The sequence below is a fragment of the Aspergillus pseudodeflectus genome, assembly GCF_044049435.1.
Source record: "Aspergillus pseudodeflectus strain CBS 756.74 chromosome Unknown BJX68scaffold_33, whole genome shotgun sequence".
Classification (NCBI taxonomy): Eukaryota; Fungi; Ascomycota; class Eurotiomycetes; order Eurotiales; family Aspergillaceae; genus Aspergillus; species Aspergillus pseudodeflectus.
In genome coordinates this window covers 146,651-163,908 of record NW_027263809.1, presented here as the reverse complement: position 1 = coordinate 163,908, position 17,258 = coordinate 146,651, and the positions used below count along the sequence as shown (strand labels likewise).

General features: G+C 51.2%; 6 protein-coding genes across 6 annotated transcripts; 3 read left to right on the top strand and 3 right to left on the bottom strand.

The window, feature by feature from the left end:
• Nucleotides 1–821: 821 nt before the first annotated feature.
• BJX68DRAFT_126797 (Mic19 family protein) lies at nt 822–2,036 on the top strand. The gene is made up of 3 exons (XM_071036214.1): nt 822–1,075; nt 1,246–1,303; nt 1,384–2,036. Exons 1-3 carry the CDS (start codon nt 1,017–1,019, stop codon nt 1,903–1,905), a joined length of 639 nt encoding a protein of 212 aa, XP_070897087.1. The 5' UTR covers nt 822–1,016; the 3' UTR covers nt 1,906–2,036.
• On the bottom strand, nt 1,561–5,077 carry BJX68DRAFT_126822 (ribonuclease P/MRP protein subunit POP1). The gene is made up of 2 exons (XM_071036215.1): nt 4,574–5,077; nt 1,561–4,504 (listed from the first exon to the last, which is right to left on the bottom strand). The coding sequence occupies exons 1-2, from the start codon at nt 4,904–4,906 to the stop codon at nt 2,168–2,170; spliced, it is 2,670 nt and encodes an 889-aa protein (XP_070897086.1). The 5' UTR covers nt 4,907–5,077; the 3' UTR covers nt 1,561–2,167.
• A 359-nt stretch (nt 5,078–5,436) lies between these two features.
• On the bottom strand, nt 5,437–6,060 carry BJX68DRAFT_256496 (peroxiredoxin family protein; the record flags this gene model as incomplete). The annotated part of the gene is made up of 3 exons (XM_071043194.1): nt 5,437–5,616; nt 5,673–5,949; nt 6,011–6,060. 3 exons carry the CDS (start codon nt 6,058–6,060, stop codon nt 5,437–5,439), a joined length of 507 nt encoding a protein of 168 aa, XP_070897085.1.
• Nucleotides 6,061–8,027: 1,967 nt separating this feature from the next.
• BJX68DRAFT_241094 (nuclear transport factor 2 family protein) lies at nt 8,028–9,065 on the top strand. Its single transcript, XM_071040787.1, has 2 exons — nt 8,028–8,162; nt 8,456–9,065. Exons 1-2 carry the CDS (start codon nt 8,083–8,085, stop codon nt 8,847–8,849), a joined length of 474 nt encoding a protein of 157 aa, XP_070897084.1. The 5' UTR covers nt 8,028–8,082; the 3' UTR covers nt 8,850–9,065.
• A 912-nt stretch (nt 9,066–9,977) lies between these two features.
• BJX68DRAFT_256495 (serine/threonine-protein kinase) lies at nt 9,978–13,952 on the top strand (the record flags this gene model as incomplete). The annotated part of the gene is made up of 5 exons (XM_071043193.1): nt 9,978–10,564; nt 10,618–11,343; nt 11,416–13,283; nt 13,337–13,624; nt 13,720–13,952. 5 exons carry the CDS (start codon nt 9,978–9,980, stop codon nt 13,950–13,952), a joined length of 3,702 nt encoding a protein of 1,233 aa, XP_070897083.1.
• Nucleotides 13,953–15,870: 1,918 nt separating this feature from the next.
• Nucleotides 15,871–16,900, bottom strand: BJX68DRAFT_268738 (uncharacterized protein; the record flags this gene model as incomplete). Its single annotated transcript, XM_071046168.1, has 3 exons — nt 15,871–16,254; nt 16,334–16,633; nt 16,715–16,900. 3 exons carry the CDS (start codon nt 16,898–16,900, stop codon nt 15,871–15,873), a joined length of 870 nt encoding a protein of 289 aa, XP_070897082.1.
• Between the last annotated feature and the right edge of the window lie 358 nt (nt 16,901–17,258).

The window sequence follows — 17,258 nt, the reverse complement described above, 5'->3', positions numbered from 1 at the left end:
ATCCACACGGGTTATCATCGGGATCGAGATAGGTGTTGAGATATTTACTCGGGTTCTTTCGTGGCGCTCCGCGTGGAATCTGCATCCCGAATCACCTGGAGATGGCTGCAGAACGACGAGATTGGACGAGGCCAAAGCGGCTCCATCGCACTTCCATCTATGACGCTACGAAACACAGTGGGGATCGCGCGGGCTTTCGCTCACCGGTGAGAAACAAATGGTTAGGATAGGAGCAGGGAACGGAAAGAAGACGAACAGAAGGCATGGATGCTTCTAGTGTGCGCTTTGCGAAACCACGGAACTAAATCCATCCAGGTTGCGATATCTGCAAGTCGACACCACTGACAGTCTGACGTGCGTCGCCGCGCCAGTAGGGAGTAGAAGATTCGCTTCTCACGCCCGGGTTCATCGTCCGGAGCAGGCTCCGTCACACCTCTAGCCTAGCTGTTCCTGGTGCCATCAAGAAGAACGAGAACTCGATTGGTGCTGTTAACCTTCGCTGTGATGCAGATATGGAGCTATTATATGTAAACTGGGCCATTGGGGGTTTATACCTAGTAGGAATAGATAAACTAAAGACAGCTGGCTGTCAAGACACGACCCAATCATTCAACGTTGTTCGTCGAGAACAATGATAACTCGTGCCGTTAATGATGAATCTGCTCAGATTCCTCGGATCATATTATGAGCCTGTCAGCCACAAAACCCAACGCCTCTCAAACTTGGAATCGAACATGTATCAAGAAGGCAATTGACTGGTTTAGTAGTAGAAAACAACAGAGACCCAAAGCACTGCAAGAGATCGATACTCGCCTTATGTAATCCATATATCTGTGCACGTGACCATCAAGGCCGGCGGAAGTCGGCTGCGGAATGAACCTCAATACGCAATTCTTCCTCCGGACCTTGGAAAGCTCACGAACATCTCGCTCCAATCCCCTGCCGTGCGTCATCGGAACGACGCAGAAAAGAAACTCGAAGGAGGCAACCCAATCTCTCAATTGAAATCGCACAAAATGGGCGCTGGCAGCTCGAAACCCGAGGCCTCGGCCGGGTCAAAACACATTTTCGAGAGGTATGCGTTCGCGCTTTGGAATCAATTGTCCCGATGATTGGCGGGATATCGCTGCTTGAAGGGCGACTGCATGTTTTATCAACTTAATCGCATGCTTCCCTAATGAGAATCACGGACAATTACTCCTGGTGACGGTCAGAAACAGCTGGCTAATCACCCGTTATCAACAGCAACTCCCCCATTCAATTCTCCTCCAACCTCGTCGACGGCCTGCAATCAAACACCGAAGTATGTCTCCTGCTATGATAGGACAGCCAACCCTGCGCTAGCTCCAGGGATATGCATACAAAATCCTAACAAACATACAGACCGACTCCGCCCGCGCCAAATCCCTCGAACTCCAAATCCAGGCCCGCGTCTCAGAAGAGCTCTCCCGTCTCCGCGCTCGCGAACAACAGACCCTCGCCGAGATTGAGAAGCGCCTCGCCGAAGTCAAAGACACCTCTAGCTCCTCTACCACAACGACAAGCCCAAGCGCCGGCTACGCGCCTCCCGCGGGCTCTCTGGACCTCGACGCACCTCGGATTCCCTTCGCTGGCCGCGAGTACACGCCCGTTCCGCAAGCCGCTGTTACCGAGACGGCAGTCCCTGTTAACCGCGAACTGAGCCGGGAATCTGTAAACACGGAGATTGAGGAGCTAAGGGCTAAGCTCGAAGGGCGGAAGAAGCTTGCTGATCTTGACGATGGGGTTCTGAAGGCGAGGGCGGATGTTGTTAGCTGCTTAAGGCTCAACGACCGACGGCCGTTGGATTGCTGGAAGGAGGTGCAGGAGTTCAAGAAGGAGGTCGCGAGGCTTGAGGAGGCGTTTGTGGATCGGATTGTGGGTTGATTTGATATAAGCACGACTGTGGTGATGTGGATCGGGCTGTCGTTGCCAGAGAGAAAATAGACTTGTCGCTTTTGAGGATGTCGGTTCTTGTTCGAATTATATTGTATACCTACTGTCTATTTGAGATCTTATTGGACTGCCCGCATCCTGTTCGAATGTTTGTATGTGAATTTTTTGTCTCCTACTCAGTCAATCCTAGTCTATAGGGTATATGCACGCTGATGAGGCCAAACTAATACATCCTCGATAATCTCAACCCTGCTCAGACAAGCTCCCAAGAAGCCAGCCGTCCGACACTCTCGCCCGCGTTACGGACAATACAAATGTTCCGTTCCTTGATATGTTTCCCTCGACCCCTACCCTTGGCACCTTTGGTCGAACTTCTTACTTTTGAAAAAAGAATCGACCCTATCCCGGTGCCCTTGCCTTCAGACAAGTTGTAGTTCCCCGTCGTGACAAATCCAATCAGGTCTTCTTCAGGTGGAGACGGCAGATGCTCCTGACGGCGACCAGAGGAAAGCCCGGGGGTTAGAAGAGACGCTGCGAGGCGCTGACTGGCAGAGGCAGCGTCGTCTGCACCTTGATTGGGAGGCAAGCCTGAGAGGTGAGTGGTTGATGCGCGAGCTGCTGGGCTCTTAGACGCCAGAGACAGCCATTTTTGGCGTAGAGCTGGCTTGCTTGTTGGGAGTCGGTAAATTCGTGCTCGTGCAGAGGGGCTTCCGCGGGATTGGAGGTTGATTCTAACTGTAGCCAGTGCGGAGTCGCTGATCTTGAGTGACGGGTTGGTAAGGGCGGTTTGTGCTTGAGTGGTGGGTAGGTGGTAGAGGTTAAATGGAGGCTCTGGCTGTTGTGCTTCTTCAGCAGGCTTATCATCTGTGTTGATGTCTTGTCTTTTCTCAGTTGAAGTATCCAGTCCAGTTCTGGAAGCAGGGGTCACGATGTTGAGCAACCTTTCCCAGTCACAAGCCCAGCCACGTCCGATTTCGCCTTTAGGAGTATTCCCAAGGTCTAGGGCATCAAATTCAACCCGTCGTCCTTTCGGTTGTCGCTCCCACTCTTTCTTGGCGTCTTCGCGCTCTCGGAGACCCCATTCCCAGCCTGCGCGAGTTCCTGGGAAATCCCCGGGGAACCATGGTGTTCCCGCCTCGAAAGCGACTTGTTGTTGCTCTTTAAGCCCACCGAATCTGAGATTTCCTCCGCTCGAGAGCGGATAGTACATCAACGAGTACCATACAGGTGTGACAAAGTTCCAGGGAAGAAGGACTGTCCAAGATCCGGAAAAATTGCTACTTCTCTGTTGTGAGCTGGCTCTGTTTGCCAGTACAATAACCGGTATTTTCGGATCAGATGACTGGGGAGCAGGGTACTGTCCTGGTCCAGCCTCAGAACGTCGTCGGTTGATAGCCTTCTGGCTTGGTGACTGTATAATAGCAGCCAAGCGAGCACGCCGGTCGAAGAGTGCCGACGGTGATGGGCTTCGATCTGAAGGCCATGATGACAGCAGTGAGGCCAGGTCCTGCATATCTTTCTCTGAAGATGGCGGCTTGGTTGTTCGAGGAGGAAATTGAAGACGGGGGTCAGACACGGAAAACGAAAGAAGGGCGTTTTGAGGTAGTGATGATGGATTTGAGACACCTAGCAAAGCATTCCATGTTGCCTCTGGACTATCAGCTCCCAGTGCTTTGCTCTCGAGATGTAACGGACGCAAAGACGAGATGAGAGCTTCTGTTGATCCTGGGCCAGTAATTTCAATGCTCCCAACTTCATATCGTAAATCCTCGATCATGACGGGGGGGTGCTGTTCCTTTGAGACCCTTAGAAGCTCATTCCACAGCTGCAGGAAGGCGGAAGGGTGAATTCTGATAAATATTTTCGATTTATCCTTTTGGTTTGCTTTCTCTCCTCCAGCATTACCGTCATCATCACTCATTTCCATGTTTTCGATAAGTCTGTGAGCACACCGGATCAAAGTGACAGGTGCAAGTGGTCTCCGTTGGCCTTCAGACTCAAAAACCCATGCACTAAGACTTCTCACTCCGGCCCTCCATTTCCTGCCTTTCACGCCCCAGGCCTCTTCTCCGACGATCCCCACAGCTTTAAGGACACTCTCCAAACCTGTCTCCGTTCCGCTCAACTGAATCGTAGAGATGTAGCTCATATCCCATGCTACTCCACCCCTCGCACCACTCGCCCGATGAGTAGGCCTATAACTTTTCTCAGTTGGCGACAGGGGCACAGCAAACCTCCACAATGGATCTTTTGATGTTGTCATGTGGGCGCGCTTCGCATGGAACATATGGGTGGGCAGCCAAGTCTTGCTGCGCTGCCGCTTCTTGTACTTTGATTCCGGCGGCGGAGGTCGTGAAAGCTTGTTCTTCTTGATTTTGGGCACTCGCGGCGCAATGCTATATGGATGACTCCCCGCCTCCTCTAGCCCTTTCTCTTCCTCCTTTGTACGCTTCGCCTTTAGTGCTGCCCGTTTCGCCTTGGTCTTCGAGTTCAGGTTTTGTAAACGTCGAGCCGTCTCGAGCCGGATCCGCATAATCTCCGTCGGCTTTCGTCGTCGAGCTGTCACGGTCGGCGTATTATCCTCGATCATCTAGTTCTCCGACCAGTCAAAAGATTAGCCTAGCAGCTCTTTCTACCCATGGAGACATTACCAGCATACCTCTCTTCTCGCCCGAACCCTTAGCCTCTTGGGGATCCTCTTCACATTATGACTAGCCGTCCGCCGCCTCAGCGACCGAGGTACCTGCTGGAACGCACGACTGGTGAGCGCCGATTTTGACTTCTGGATGCCGGCTTCAAGGGATCTGATTTCATATTCGCGGGCTTTGAGGTAGGCAGCAACGTCAAGCTCGCCTGTCGCAGAGAGCGCAGCCTCGGACGACTGCACAGCCAGGGATCGAGCATCAATGTTCTTCGCGCGTTTGCGAGCAGCGGAGGAGTTTTGCTGACCCGGGAATGCAGATTTGCGCTTCATGGGCAGATTGAGGGCCATAATGGCCTGGAGGATGAAGGGTGGACGCGGAAAACTAAATGATTTTTTGTGCTGTCCGACTTTGAAGCTTGCAGAGCTCTGAGAGTCGATGAAAGGTCTGGAATCTGCGTGGATGAAAGTTTTTAGCGCGTCACACCTCCCGGCCGAGAGAAATGCACAGAGCAATCGAGAACCAATCGAAACGGCAGCATGAAGAGGGGAACTTGATTTACGCAGATCGTGTGGAAGCCGGGGTAAATCTATATTAAGCTTACTTTGTCCTACCGTTTCTTGGTGTTCGTGCCTATCCAGGACCAGACATCATTTCGGAATACTACCATACACCGTACCCGAACGATGAAAATATATCAAACACGGAGTGGAGCATTGCTCATAGCGTCGTAAATGCATTGTATTCCTCTATATTGCGGAAGGTCTAAGTCTAATAAGTGATTTAACCCCGTCTTTGCAGGACATTACCCAACCGGTGGAACACAGCAGCGTGCGAAATAAAAAAAACACCCCGTCTATCATCCTCGTATTATAGTCGTTTACAGGTGCTTGATGACGGCCTCGGCGCTGGAGAACTCGAGGTGGTTCTTGGAGGGCTCGAGAGCGGCGTAGGTGACCTTGCCGTGGTCGATGACGATAGCGAAGCGCTTGGTGCGGCCCTCCTCATCGGCCCAGCCGACGCTCTTGGAGAACCTGGCCTCGGGGTCGGAGAGGAAGAGCTAGATATTGTGTTAGAACCAGACCAGAGCACTGGTTTTGGGGAAAAGGAACATACAATGTCATCGTTAGTGACCTGGTTGGCCTTGCCCCAGGCGCTCATGACGTAGGCATCGTTGTAGGCAAGGACAGCAACAACATCGACACCCTTCTCGCGGATCTCAGGGAGGCGCTCAATGTATTCGGGAACGTGCCTAGCGGAGCAGACCGGGGTGAAGGCACCGGGGAGGGCGAAGAGGATGACCTTCTTGTTGGCCCACTCCTTGCTGGCGTAGTAGTTGATGGGGATACCGCAGGAGGTGATCTCGCCCTTGTCCTCGGACCAGGGGATGTAGCTATCAGGAGATCCGTGTTAGTCCAGGGCCATTGAGCGTGGTGGAGAGATAGAAAACTTACGAGAAGACAACGTCTTCAGGGAAGCTGTCACCGGCCTTGAATCCAGACATTGTGAGAGTAGTGGTAGACGGTTGTAGAAAGTGAGAGTGTAGAGAGTGAGAGTGATTGGATTGAGATTATTGAGTTGAGATAAGAGATGAAGAAGAAGCCGAGTGGAGGGAGAGCGTGGGTATTAAATAGGAACGGTCCACGGTTGCCGTTGGAGATCGCGTCTTCCAGAAAGCAAGCGAATAATGGCGCAGTTCCGGGTTGCAGAGACGCCATAGTGCCCCTAAGGTAAGGTGATCCGAAGCAAGAGGATACCGAACGAATCCTTTCGATTCGCCTGTCTGTATTATCAAGAAAGACCGCCCGAGACTTGAGGCCCCGCCAGTACCTTGAGTCGAGCAATATCCCCCCACCACGGAATCTCTCTTCGGCGCAGCACCACGCAACGAATTGTTATCTAGGCCCCAAACATTGACTAATCACTGTCAGCCATGTGAAATCCTCGAGGACTCGCCTTCCGGTGACAATTTGTCACTTTCTTTTCCGACTCTGACAGTTTGGTCCGCTTAGCACTGTCTCTCAGATTGTGTCTCTGATAGCGGCTAGCCATGGCTCGACCATTGTTCCAGTTCACGCCTCACACCGCACTTTGTCCCCAATGCTCTCAAGGCGGGTGGGCCCATGTGGTGAACAGTTGGTCCAATTATACCTGCAGTCGAGACATAAGCTGGCAAGATACAGGTCCCCCAGTCCAAGGTCCTCAAGCCTGACGAAGATCCCCAAAGTTACCCCTCCTTGTCGCGTCTTGCCTGAGGCAAAGAAAAATTCAATTTGCTTGCCTCTTTTGTTCAACTCTGGGACGCGCCACCGCCTCACTTCTCCGCCAATCATCGTAGATATATGCTTACCGCCGAAGGTTTGCCCCTCGACTGAATCGGGAAAAATTCGGGGTCGTCTCGGAGAGCCCCCGGAACATCCTCCTGAGCTGTACCGACTCTCTGAAGTCTGTAAATGGTCTTTCATGTGAAGTAGGGGTTTTGGGGTAAGATTGTCGAAGTATTGGAATTATTGGAAGTATTGGGTCTCTTTTCGTAGCAAACGCGAATGAATGCCACCTGCAGGGTCATCGGTTTGCCCACAGTGATATACTCCTCTCTTGAAGTGGCTCTCCGCAAATACATGACCAGCTAATCCATAAATGGAGCTTTATCTCGATATGGCTTAGCTTTGGTACTTTACTTTTCCAGCTTGTGTCAATCGGCGATAGGACCTCGGACACCAGTTCGCCACCGGAAATCAGGTCCAGCCCTCCACTATCCGAGCCGCCCATCGGATCTTGGACTCGGTTATTGGCAATCTGATAAGATACTCGGAGAGTCCGAGGTGGCCAATATGTTGGCTATTTGCTTTCTTGGTTCACTTTTCAACCATGATGACAAAATGTCGAAGCGTGGCTTGATGTCAGATGAGTAACATCCCATGTTCATGCCATCGTCGCGTCCTGTGGCTTACTCAGGCCGGTCGATCGAGTTGTCGCATTATGGAGCAGACCGAGTTGGTTATGGAGAAGGGTAGAAACGTCAGATTACTTAGCAGGGCGGCCTAGAATGTTTATATCAATCAGCCAACGGTTCCTGATCATTTGCCTATTATGGAAGTGAGTTGTGTTTATTCTGGGGTTTGCTTTAACAAGATACTACGTTCTGTTGTCGATGATGCCTCCCTCCGGATTGCTAAATATATTTGACCCTGATGACACAACATATCCAGTATTATAGCACATCGCTTCAGCATCATAAATCTCCTCCATTGCAGCGACAATCATGATCCTCAACTCTGCCGCCGATGAGGTCCCGAGATTCATAAAATGAATTTTCCTTCGCCTTTCCGTGTCATGTCCCCCTTTTGGCCCCCTGTGGCTAGGGTGTCGAGAAGCGACGCTAAAAATGGGGTGCATAAGGCTGACAGCACGTGATAGAGCTTATATATATGACGTTCGGTGTCTCTTGAGTCACTGCTTGGTTTGAGAAACAAATACATCATCTTATTATTTTCTTTACTGCTTCTAAAGTGTCCAGTTAACTATGGCGGACCTCAAGCCCCCATTCACTGAAGAGACTGCGAGAAAGAAGGTTAAATTGGCGCAGAATCTCTGGAACACTCAGTAAGCCTTTCTTGTCAAGTAGCTACCAGCCTACCATCCAGGCACTGATTTCTCGTACTCTTATATCATTGGGTACTAGTATTGCTTCATGTCATGCTTCACTTATCTCGGTTACCCCTGGAATGAGGCCTGAATTTGAACCATTGCCCCGCCCTATCCCTTGCTTACCTTTTTCCATTGGATGCACCCCCACTCGACTTTCTCTGAGACCGCAGAGCCGCCATATTCTCAAAGTCGAGCTTATCAAGCATCGCCCAATGTTGTTTTTAGGCTGTAGCTCACAGTTTAGACAGGGACCCTACTCGTGTCGCGCAAGCATACACGCCAGACTGCATCTGGCGCAACCGCACCTCGTTTTTCTCCGGAACAGAGGGGATCATCAGCTTTCTCACGGCGAAATGGAATCGCGAACGCAACTATAGGCTCCGGAAAGAGCTATTCTCATTCACCGATGATCGCATTGCTGTTCAGTTCTGGTACGAGTTCCAGGACGCCGAAGATGGCATGCGGTGGAAGCGGTGCTACGGCCTGGAAGATTGGACTTTCGACAGGGAAACGGGGAGGATGCGTAAGCGTATGATGTGTGGCAATGACTTGTTACTCGGCCCTGATGGTAACGGTGATGGACGGTGGTTTGTGGAAGGTGTGGACATCGAGGACGTGGACATTAGCGAGGAGCACTGGTGATATTTCGCCAACCTGAGATGCTGAGCTGATTGGAACCACACTGCCCATTCATTCTGTTAGGAAAGACTCAAAATAAATAAATAAAAGGAATTGACGGTCAAGCCAGTGATTTCAGTTGGAATGTTTGACTGGAAGGGTATGTTGATAGAACCCGGCGGGCACCCCTTCTCCCTTGACATATTCGCCCCTGTACTCGAAACTCAAAAAGGACATAGAATTGACGCTAAAGACACTGCAGAAGGGGCACCACGAGTGCCACTGTGCCACAGTCAATTTACTGATTTATTGTAGAGCGCTGTCTCCACCGACGCATTATTGTGATCGTGGGAAAACTACCTCTCTTTTTGAATGGAAGCCGCGGCTCTGAATTAGGAGTGGACTCACAACCGAGTCCTTCGCCAGGCGACCGAGTGAAATTTTTTCTCTCACTACTCAAGCAAATTCCATAAGCGATGCACGACAGGACCGGGAATTGATGCTCATAGCTGAGCAACAAGTGCATTCCCGGCTGTGATGGTTTCGTGTGTCCCAGAAACATGAGGTATTCACCTCAAAACAAACACCTCAACACGCTCATTCCACAACTTTCAACCTTACTGCGGCATGCTCAGTGCTCTTCGGTTGCCAAGTTTTGCCCTCAATCGATCCTGACGATGTGTTTGGCGACATTTCTCGGGAAATTACTTACTCGATTTGGGACCATTGCGACCTACGACTCTCATTCCTTCAGCCCTCCAACGACTGTGTTGAGGACAGTTTCGATTGATCTGGTGGTCGTCGGCCCCTCCACTCCTGCCATTCTGGTGTTGGTTCCTTGACGCCCCAGTGACAACTAACAGAGTACCAGGGACAATCCTGAAGCGCCCACCGACAGTCGACAGTCAGTTGCAGGGCGTCAAGGCTTGTTTCGACGAGGGCTATACTGACACAAGGGATCCAATACTATACAGCGTGTCTCAACAGTATTGACCTGCATGTGAGTATTTCCTCGACAAGAGTCTGCAGCATCTACAGACCACACTTCTCAAGTCACGTCGACTCCTAACCTCAACTGATAGCGAGCCACCAGACTTCCCTATGTGCCGCCTCGACACGACAATTGCATCGTGCTAGGGACCTTGTCTGCTAATGGAGGAGACGAACCCTTTTCGCGAGCCTAGAACGATGCGGTCGCCTTTGACGGACGCGAGCAAAAGGATAAACAGCTGCCATACACCTACTACGGACCGCGGTGCAACTAGGGAGGACTATATGCTAACATCGCCGGAACCAATGTCGATCGCGACTAGCCCTTTATCAACAAGGACAAATGCGGAAAAGAACTGCCTTTCGCCGGTGACCGATTCTCGAGCTGGCTCCAAACGGGATTCGGCGGTATCAGCCGCTTCGATCGTCTCAGGGAAGGGGAAAAGAAAGACACACGTTGGACCATGGCAACTTGGTAGAACCCTCGGTAGCGGTGCCACTGGCCGCGTGAGGCTTGCAAAACATGCGGCGACGGGCCAAACGGCGGCGATCAAAATTGTGTCCAAGAAGTGTGCTGCTATCTCTCAGAGTGATAGTATCGCTGCGATGGATAGGAGCGCCGGGAACTTCATTGGGACAGGAACAAGGCAGATGCCCTCCGGAATCGAACGTGAGGTGGTGATTATGAAACTCATTGAGCACCCCAACGTCATCAGTCTATACGATGTCTGGGAGAACCGAGGAGAGCTGTAGGTAGACCAAGGACGGTCCTAGGGGTATGGAGCTAACAGTGACGCCTTAGGTACCTCGTGCTTGAATACGTTGAAGGAGGCGAACTTTTCGATTATGTTTCTAAACATGGACCACTCCCAGAGGAAGAAGCCGTTCGGCTGTTCCGACAGATAATCGCCGGGCTCGGGTACTGTCATCGTTTCAACATCTGCCATCGGGACCTGAAACCAGAAAACATCCTACTAGACGGTGACCACAATGTTAAGCTGGCCGACTTTGGTATGGCGGCACTTCAGCCAGCAGGTCACTGGCTCAATACCTCTTGCGGAAGCCCTCATTATGCGGCGCCAGAGATTATTTACGGCCGCAGGTATAGAGGTGACAAGGCGGATATATGGAGTTGTGGGATTATCCTGTATGCTTTGCTTACAGGATTTCTCCCTTTTGACGGAGGAGATCTTCATACCACTTTACAGCTGGTTAGGAAGGGCGATTATATGATCCCGCCAAATGTCAGCGATGAGGCGGCGGATCTTATACAGAGGATTCTGCAAAAGAAGCCGGACGATCGCATCAGTATGAGGGAAATGTGGAAGCACCCGCTTTTGAAGAAGTATGAAAAGTTCCACCAGGCGATATGTAACCACCATCTGGGCCCTGCGCCTCCATTATTGCCTGAAGATTGTGGTCCGCCGGTAGTAAGGCAAGATATTGATGTCGACCTCCTGAGAAATCTGCAAACGCTATGGCACGATGTCAAACCCGAACACCTCATTGAGAGACTACTGAGCCTCGAGTACGCGTCCCCATCGTTTGATCTGTTGCCACAGGAGCTATTAGCCGAAGACTAACAAGATTACCGTTATAGACCGACTCAGGAGCGGATGTTCTACTATGCATTGGTTAAATTTAGGAATGAGCAACTGGAAAACTACCAAGGCCCACAGCTGAAATATTCTGCAAGCGACTACCACCATATCTCGCGGGGACAGGCCCGCCTGTCCAAACATCTGCAGAACCGCTCGCATGGACCACGACGCTCTCAGGTTCCGGCCGTTAAGGAAACTGGGAAACGCCGGCGTCCGACCAAAGAGCCCAAATCGTCATGCACAGTAGAAAGCTATGATCCCTTTCGATCCCCTTTCAATCGAGCACCAGAAGGATCCCCTGAGTACGCACGAGTGACCATTCATCGTGATAAACCTGCATCGCCTCCGAAACAGACTCATGTTCAGATCACGGCGCTGTCAAATCCGTTTCTCGGCGACGAACAGGAAGAGGTAGGGAGCCAGCAAAGTCCTTCATTTACCGTCGTGCACAAAAAGAGACCCAAGGTGAACTCTGTCAAGTCGTTCCACTCTAAAGCCTCGCTCTCTGGGTCACGTCGCGCCGTCAACCGCATGTCAACTCCTCGCTCCGCCAGCTATAAACGGGGTGTTAGTTTCCGCCACACCTGGAATCGCTCACAGGGCTCCATGTCATTGAAAACAAAGAGAGGCCGTACTGGCTACAAACGACAACAAAGTGAAGGGAGTCTCATATCTGTGTTTGACGACGATCCCTTCTCGGACCCGTACGGTAGTCCCATGCTCCCAGCTCAGCCGGCTGTTGTCCGCGGCGCCGGAATCGCTATCAAGAGTACTGCGGAGCGGAGAGTACAGCACTCTGACATCATTTGGAAGGATGATGCTCGGAAAGTATCCCACGAACTTAGCCAGATCTGTGAAGAAGCTTTCAATGGTAGCTCGCTATCGACTGGTTGCACAGATACCACCTGTGTCAGCTCGGAAACCCCAGCCACATCCATCTCGATAGCTAGCCCCGGAATTTCCAATGATCGGCTGGTAGGCAGCAGTTCAACGGTGTGCTTAGCACCACGTACACTAGGGGACTCACCGAAGTCCACTTATGCCAGCAAGGAGCTTGAAGAAACACGCCGCAGACTAATCGAGCACTCGAGAAAGGGAGGTTCCAAAGACATTCCAGGTTACCTTGCAAAGGTCATAAGTCACCTTGATCGCTTGATTGAGCAAGAAAAAAGGAGGACCCAGGGAAGGAAATTGACCACAAATGAGGGCCATAGTTCAGCAAGCGATCTTTTCTCCGGATCAGCTTTGGATGAGAGTCACCTGCCGGTGATATCTGAGGAGTCAAAAGCCACAACAGGCTGCCTGGGTAAACACAATCACCAAGGAAGGCATGCCTCAGATTCAACTGCTGCAAGCAGCCAACGAAGTGACATTAGTGGCGGTAAACGGTCAATCCGCATGGTCCCTCAGAGTTCCTTCCAGTCAATAGGGAACGCCGATCCCTTGACAGTGTATAAGCAACGATCCTCGTCTGATAAAGATGGTGTTATACCAGAACTCGACAACACCCAACCCGTGGCCTCGCGTGCCGCGTCTATTAATTCCAGATACTGCCGCAGTCCTTGTGAGCTAGATCCTATCGATGAGCATCCCGCGTCACCGCGTCGCGGTGGCATCCGCGTTTCAGACCACAAGAAGTGGTCTTGGTTTCGAAAATCTCAGAACATTGAAGAAGATGCAGCGAGAACCCCAAAAGTGGTTAAGCCTTTGCATCCGAGTTCCGCTACTGTCATTGTCCACGAGAGCAATGCTCCGCCTGAAGCATTGTTGACGCCGGGACACCCACAAAAGCCCTTAAAACCGTCATCTAACTCGCAAAAGAGTTCATTTTGGAGATTTATGAAGCGAAAGTCAAGCAGAAACAGCGGTAAGTCAACGTTTGGTAGATTAACAGAGCCCTAGCTTACAGGATGCCTTCAGGCTGTGAACCCACGAGCCCCCTCCTAGAACGCCCATTGGCCGCCGAACAACTGGTGAATCATGATCCCTCGAAAGCCCGTCAGAGGTCCCCAGGCAAAAGCAACAACTGGTTCGCCCGCGTCTTCCAATTCAAACCCGCCACTCGCGTCGTAGCTCTCAACACATCTAAGATCAAAGGCCGCAAGGAGGTTTACAAAATGCTCCGTGAATGGAAACAGTACGGAATCGAAGACATCCGTTTGGACAAAGCCAACAATATTATCTACGGTCGAGTGGGGGAGTCAAACTGTACTTACTTCCCCTTCTCCAGCCCTAAGCTCTTCGGGCTTCCTGAACTCTCTGAACGTCCCTGCTAACGAGGTTGCTTTTTCACACATCTATAGTCTTCCGCCTCAGTCCCGTCGAATTTTCTGCAGACTTCTATACTGTTATTGAAGACGGCCGGCAAGCAAACCTCAGCCTGGTTCGATTCCGACAGGAACGCGGTGCCGCTTCGTCGTTCAATAAAGTCGTCGATACACTCTGTTTAGTTATGAAGCAACGGGACCTCCTCGTCGAAGACCCAATACGCGCGAAGAAGATGGCACGAGTCCTCGACACCTTTCCAAATACCTAGATATCCCGGCACCAAAACACCCAAAAGAGTTTACGTCAACTTACACGGATCTGAATTGGCAGGACTACCTTATATTGTACCCTACATGACCTACGTGTCGAGTATCTGGCTACTTCTCAACTTGACCTTTTGCACTGTCGACGTTTCTGTTGGTTGGTTGGTCGCAAATCAGGAAGGCACAATGCCATGAGAAACCCACTATCTGGCTTCCATTATTTGGTTTGAATGGCTTCGCTGACCAACCTTGCCCCCGGTCAATGTTCCTGACCACAAAACTTCCCCTAGGCCCTCGTTACTTGCAAATTTTCCTTTGTGATATGCAGTTGCTCTTCTCTTGCTTCTTTTGGAGGACAGCGTACCCACCGCCAGCAGTAGTATAGTGTTTAGTAGCTAATTCCCAAATGAGAAACATAAACATACCCCTGTAAAGTTTGAGGCTGCCTGAGGGAGATAATGGGTAACTGCAATGTGATTTAGAAGGTATCTATCAAGGACAAGTCTAGCAGTGTAAGATTAAGGTTACTTGTAGTCGAGATCAGCCGGCAAGACCAAAACCCTCAAATAGGACGCAAGGACCATTCAATCAAGACTAGAATCTTCGCAAATCATAATGAACTAGAAAATTGATCAGACAGCCTCCCAGGATAAAGACAAGAACGGCAAAAATGGACGAAACACTAAGACAGAAGGTCAATAGGCAAATGGCAAAACCAAGCAGAGAGCCTCCCTATTTTTCTTTACCCCCTCTTCTCTTCTCGCAGAAAGACGGTGTCGGTATAGCCACCCAGTAGTAATAGCATCAGGCGAGTTTTAACAAACAAGCAAGGGGAAATGAATCATAACCAGGAGTAGTCACTGCTGGATATAGATTGGCGATGATGAGAAACGCAGAGACAAAGAGCCACCCGAAATGTGTTGAAAGCGAAAACGAAACGAGGCGAAACATGACTAGTAGGGCGTAAAGGGTAGTAAAATCAACAAATGCTGCGCGAGTTGAAGCCGCTCCCAAACAGAAGGGCAAAAAGCAAAGTTCCACACCAGACTTCGCTTCATAATTTCAAGACGAAGAATACCGCCGGCTCAATGCAATGTCTTTTGTAAATTCCGTGGTGGTATGGCATGGTGTAACTCCCGGGTTGACCGCTTGCCGATGCGAAGTGTGACACGCGGTCAGTCCAGAGAGTTAAGCCTTGAAGCATGCCAGAAACCCATGGTCCAGACCGATGTCCAGATGAAGACAGTAGGGAAAAAGATCCCATTAGCGGGTTGCCCCGAAATAGTTTATAAAATCGTAACGCTTGTCCTCCAAAATGCACACAATACCTCCTCATGATTCGTGTTGATCGCTTCGGTGCGGGTCTGATTCGATTCATAGCGAGAGGTCGACTGACTGTTCGCAGGTTGTGACTGCTAACTTGAATAAAAGAGTTGCCGAGAGCAAATTCATGTCTATGATTGCACACTTCTTCGTCATCATGTCGCTTGCCGAACTCATATATTCGTAATCGTCGAACAAAATTGGCGAAATAGCGTATCTCGTTCTCTCGTTAGATCTGTAATCGTAAATTGTGCCAGCACAATTCTTCCGGAACGATGTATCCAGCTCCTAAGGAAGTCCCCAGCTTTTCCTGTAAACGCTTCACGCCGAATTCTCTTCAAGTTTTTCTTTTTCTTTTCTTGTCTCCTCATTTTTTTTAACCTTTTTTTCTGCTCTTGGTTCAGGCTCCGTCCCATTTTTCTCCACGCAATTGCAGCCTAATTTGAACTCGGACAGAAAAGCAAAGTGTGGCCAGCACACCGTTCTCTGCCACTAATCTCTACTTGCCATCACAAGCCATCCTGTTAAACTGTGGGTGCCATCCATGTTGGCTCTCCCGTGGCTCCGTTAGATGGACGCGGCAGACGTGGGGGAATTCGTCTACTGACCCAAGCCACGGCGGTTCAAAGCATTGAGCATATCGCTGTCAGTACTGGAGCGGCCTGGGTTATCACCGCCAGGATTGAGCATATCCCGCACATTGAGACCATTGCGAGTCGCAGAACCGGGAGTAGAGGTTGGCGGGGGTGTGATTGCATTCGGAGGATGGACCGGAGGGTAGGGAGAACCGTGAGGGGAGGACGAATGGCGGTTGTCATATGGGTAATTAGCCTGCGGCGAAGGGCGGCGCTCATGCGCAGCAGGAGGTGGGGCATAGTACGGAGCGGCGCGGGACTGGTAGGGCGCGGATGTAGCTGGCGTAACAGGGGCGAGATTAGTAGGATCGGGGTAATCGAATCCAGAACCGGAGCCGCGGCGAGGTCTCTGTTGGACGAGTAAAACATGAGGTTAGCAATCAGATAGAGAAAGGAAGCAAAGCTGCAATGCGTCAATTGGAACATACGTGATCAGCCATGGGTGCTGGATTGCCATATGCGGGTTGGTACATTCCATTTGGCGGTGGAAGTGTTGTCTCGGGGCCTGGCGGAGGTTGATGTTGGGGTGGCAGGGGTTGACCGTGGGCACCGTAAAGCACGACTGGCTCTCCTTGGTTTTGACCGTTCCTCATATGTGGGTATGCAGCGTGGGCGGGCACAAACGCCTGAGTCTGAGAGGACACTGGGGTAAACATGCACTGCTGGTTGAAGCGCACGCAATTGCTGCAGCGTCCATCCGGGTTGCTCTCGAATCCAGAGCATCGAATCTATTATGACAGGCCAGTTGTTAGCTAGAACTGAGATATCGAGCAGCACGCGACTTGCGAGTGAGATGATTCAGCACATACCTTCCGTCTCCTACAATAGCGACAAGCGATGGCCGTTCTCTGTCGAGGGGCAGCTTGATAGACAACTCCCGGACCCCCGGGGGGTGGAGGTGGAGGCTGTTGTGCGAATGGATCCGGCCGGTAGGCGTTAGGCGGAGGGGGAAGCCGATAGGGGTCTTGTGGTGGGCCTGGGTGAACGGCAGCCATGGCTGGGTGAGGAGGATATTGCGTGTGCGGAGGATATTGCGCCGGCGGCGGTGCGTATTGGTGGGTTGGTGGTGCTGGGCCCGTTGGAGGATAAGAGGCTGGAGGGTACTGGAATGAGAGCATTTGTGTTAGTGATGGCTGATTGCACTGGTGGTAGAGGCAAGTAAACGTAACAAGAGTTGACAGAGATCGACAGAGGAAGGGCGAGCGGCGAAGAGGAGTATATTTATAGACCAGTGATGACGGGGAGTGAGGATGTATAAGAAACATACAGGGTATTGAGAAGACGGTGGATAAGAGCTCTCGTCGGGCTGACTGGTGTTCCACTGAGGCGGTGGATACTGTCCCTGTCGATTGG

What these genes read in the sequence shown, in the direction of transcription:
- BJX68DRAFT_126797 (XM_071036214.1), top strand. Translation starts at nt 1,017, where the DNA reads ATGGGCGCTGGCAGCTCGAAACCCGAGGCCTCGGCCGGGTCAAAACAC. An exon ending in TCAAAACACATTTTCGAGAG is followed by an intron (nt 1,076 to 1,245) that starts GTATGCGTTCGC and finishes CGTTATCAACAG; the next exon opens with CAACTCCCCCATTCAATTCT. An exon ending in GCCTGCAATCAAACACCGAA is followed by an intron (nt 1,304 to 1,383) that starts GTATGTCTCCTG and finishes ACAAACATACAG; the next exon opens with ACCGACTCCGCCCGCGCCAA.
- BJX68DRAFT_126822 (XM_071036215.1), bottom strand. Translation starts at nt 4,906, where the DNA reads ATGGCCCTCAATCTGCCCATGAAGCGCAAATCTGCATTCCCGGGTCAG. An exon ending in GGGTTCGGGCGAGAAGAGAG is followed by an intron (nt 4,505 to 4,573) that starts GTATGCTGGTAA and finishes TCGGAGAACTAG; the next exon opens with ATGATCGAGGATAATACGCC.
- BJX68DRAFT_241094 (XM_071040787.1), top strand. Translation starts at nt 8,083, where the DNA reads ATGGCGGACCTCAAGCCCCCATTCACTGAAGAGACTGCGAGAAAGAAG. An exon ending in CAGAATCTCTGGAACACTCA is followed by an intron (nt 8,163 to 8,455) that starts GTAAGCCTTTCT and finishes CAGTTTAGACAG; the next exon opens with GGACCCTACTCGTGTCGCGC.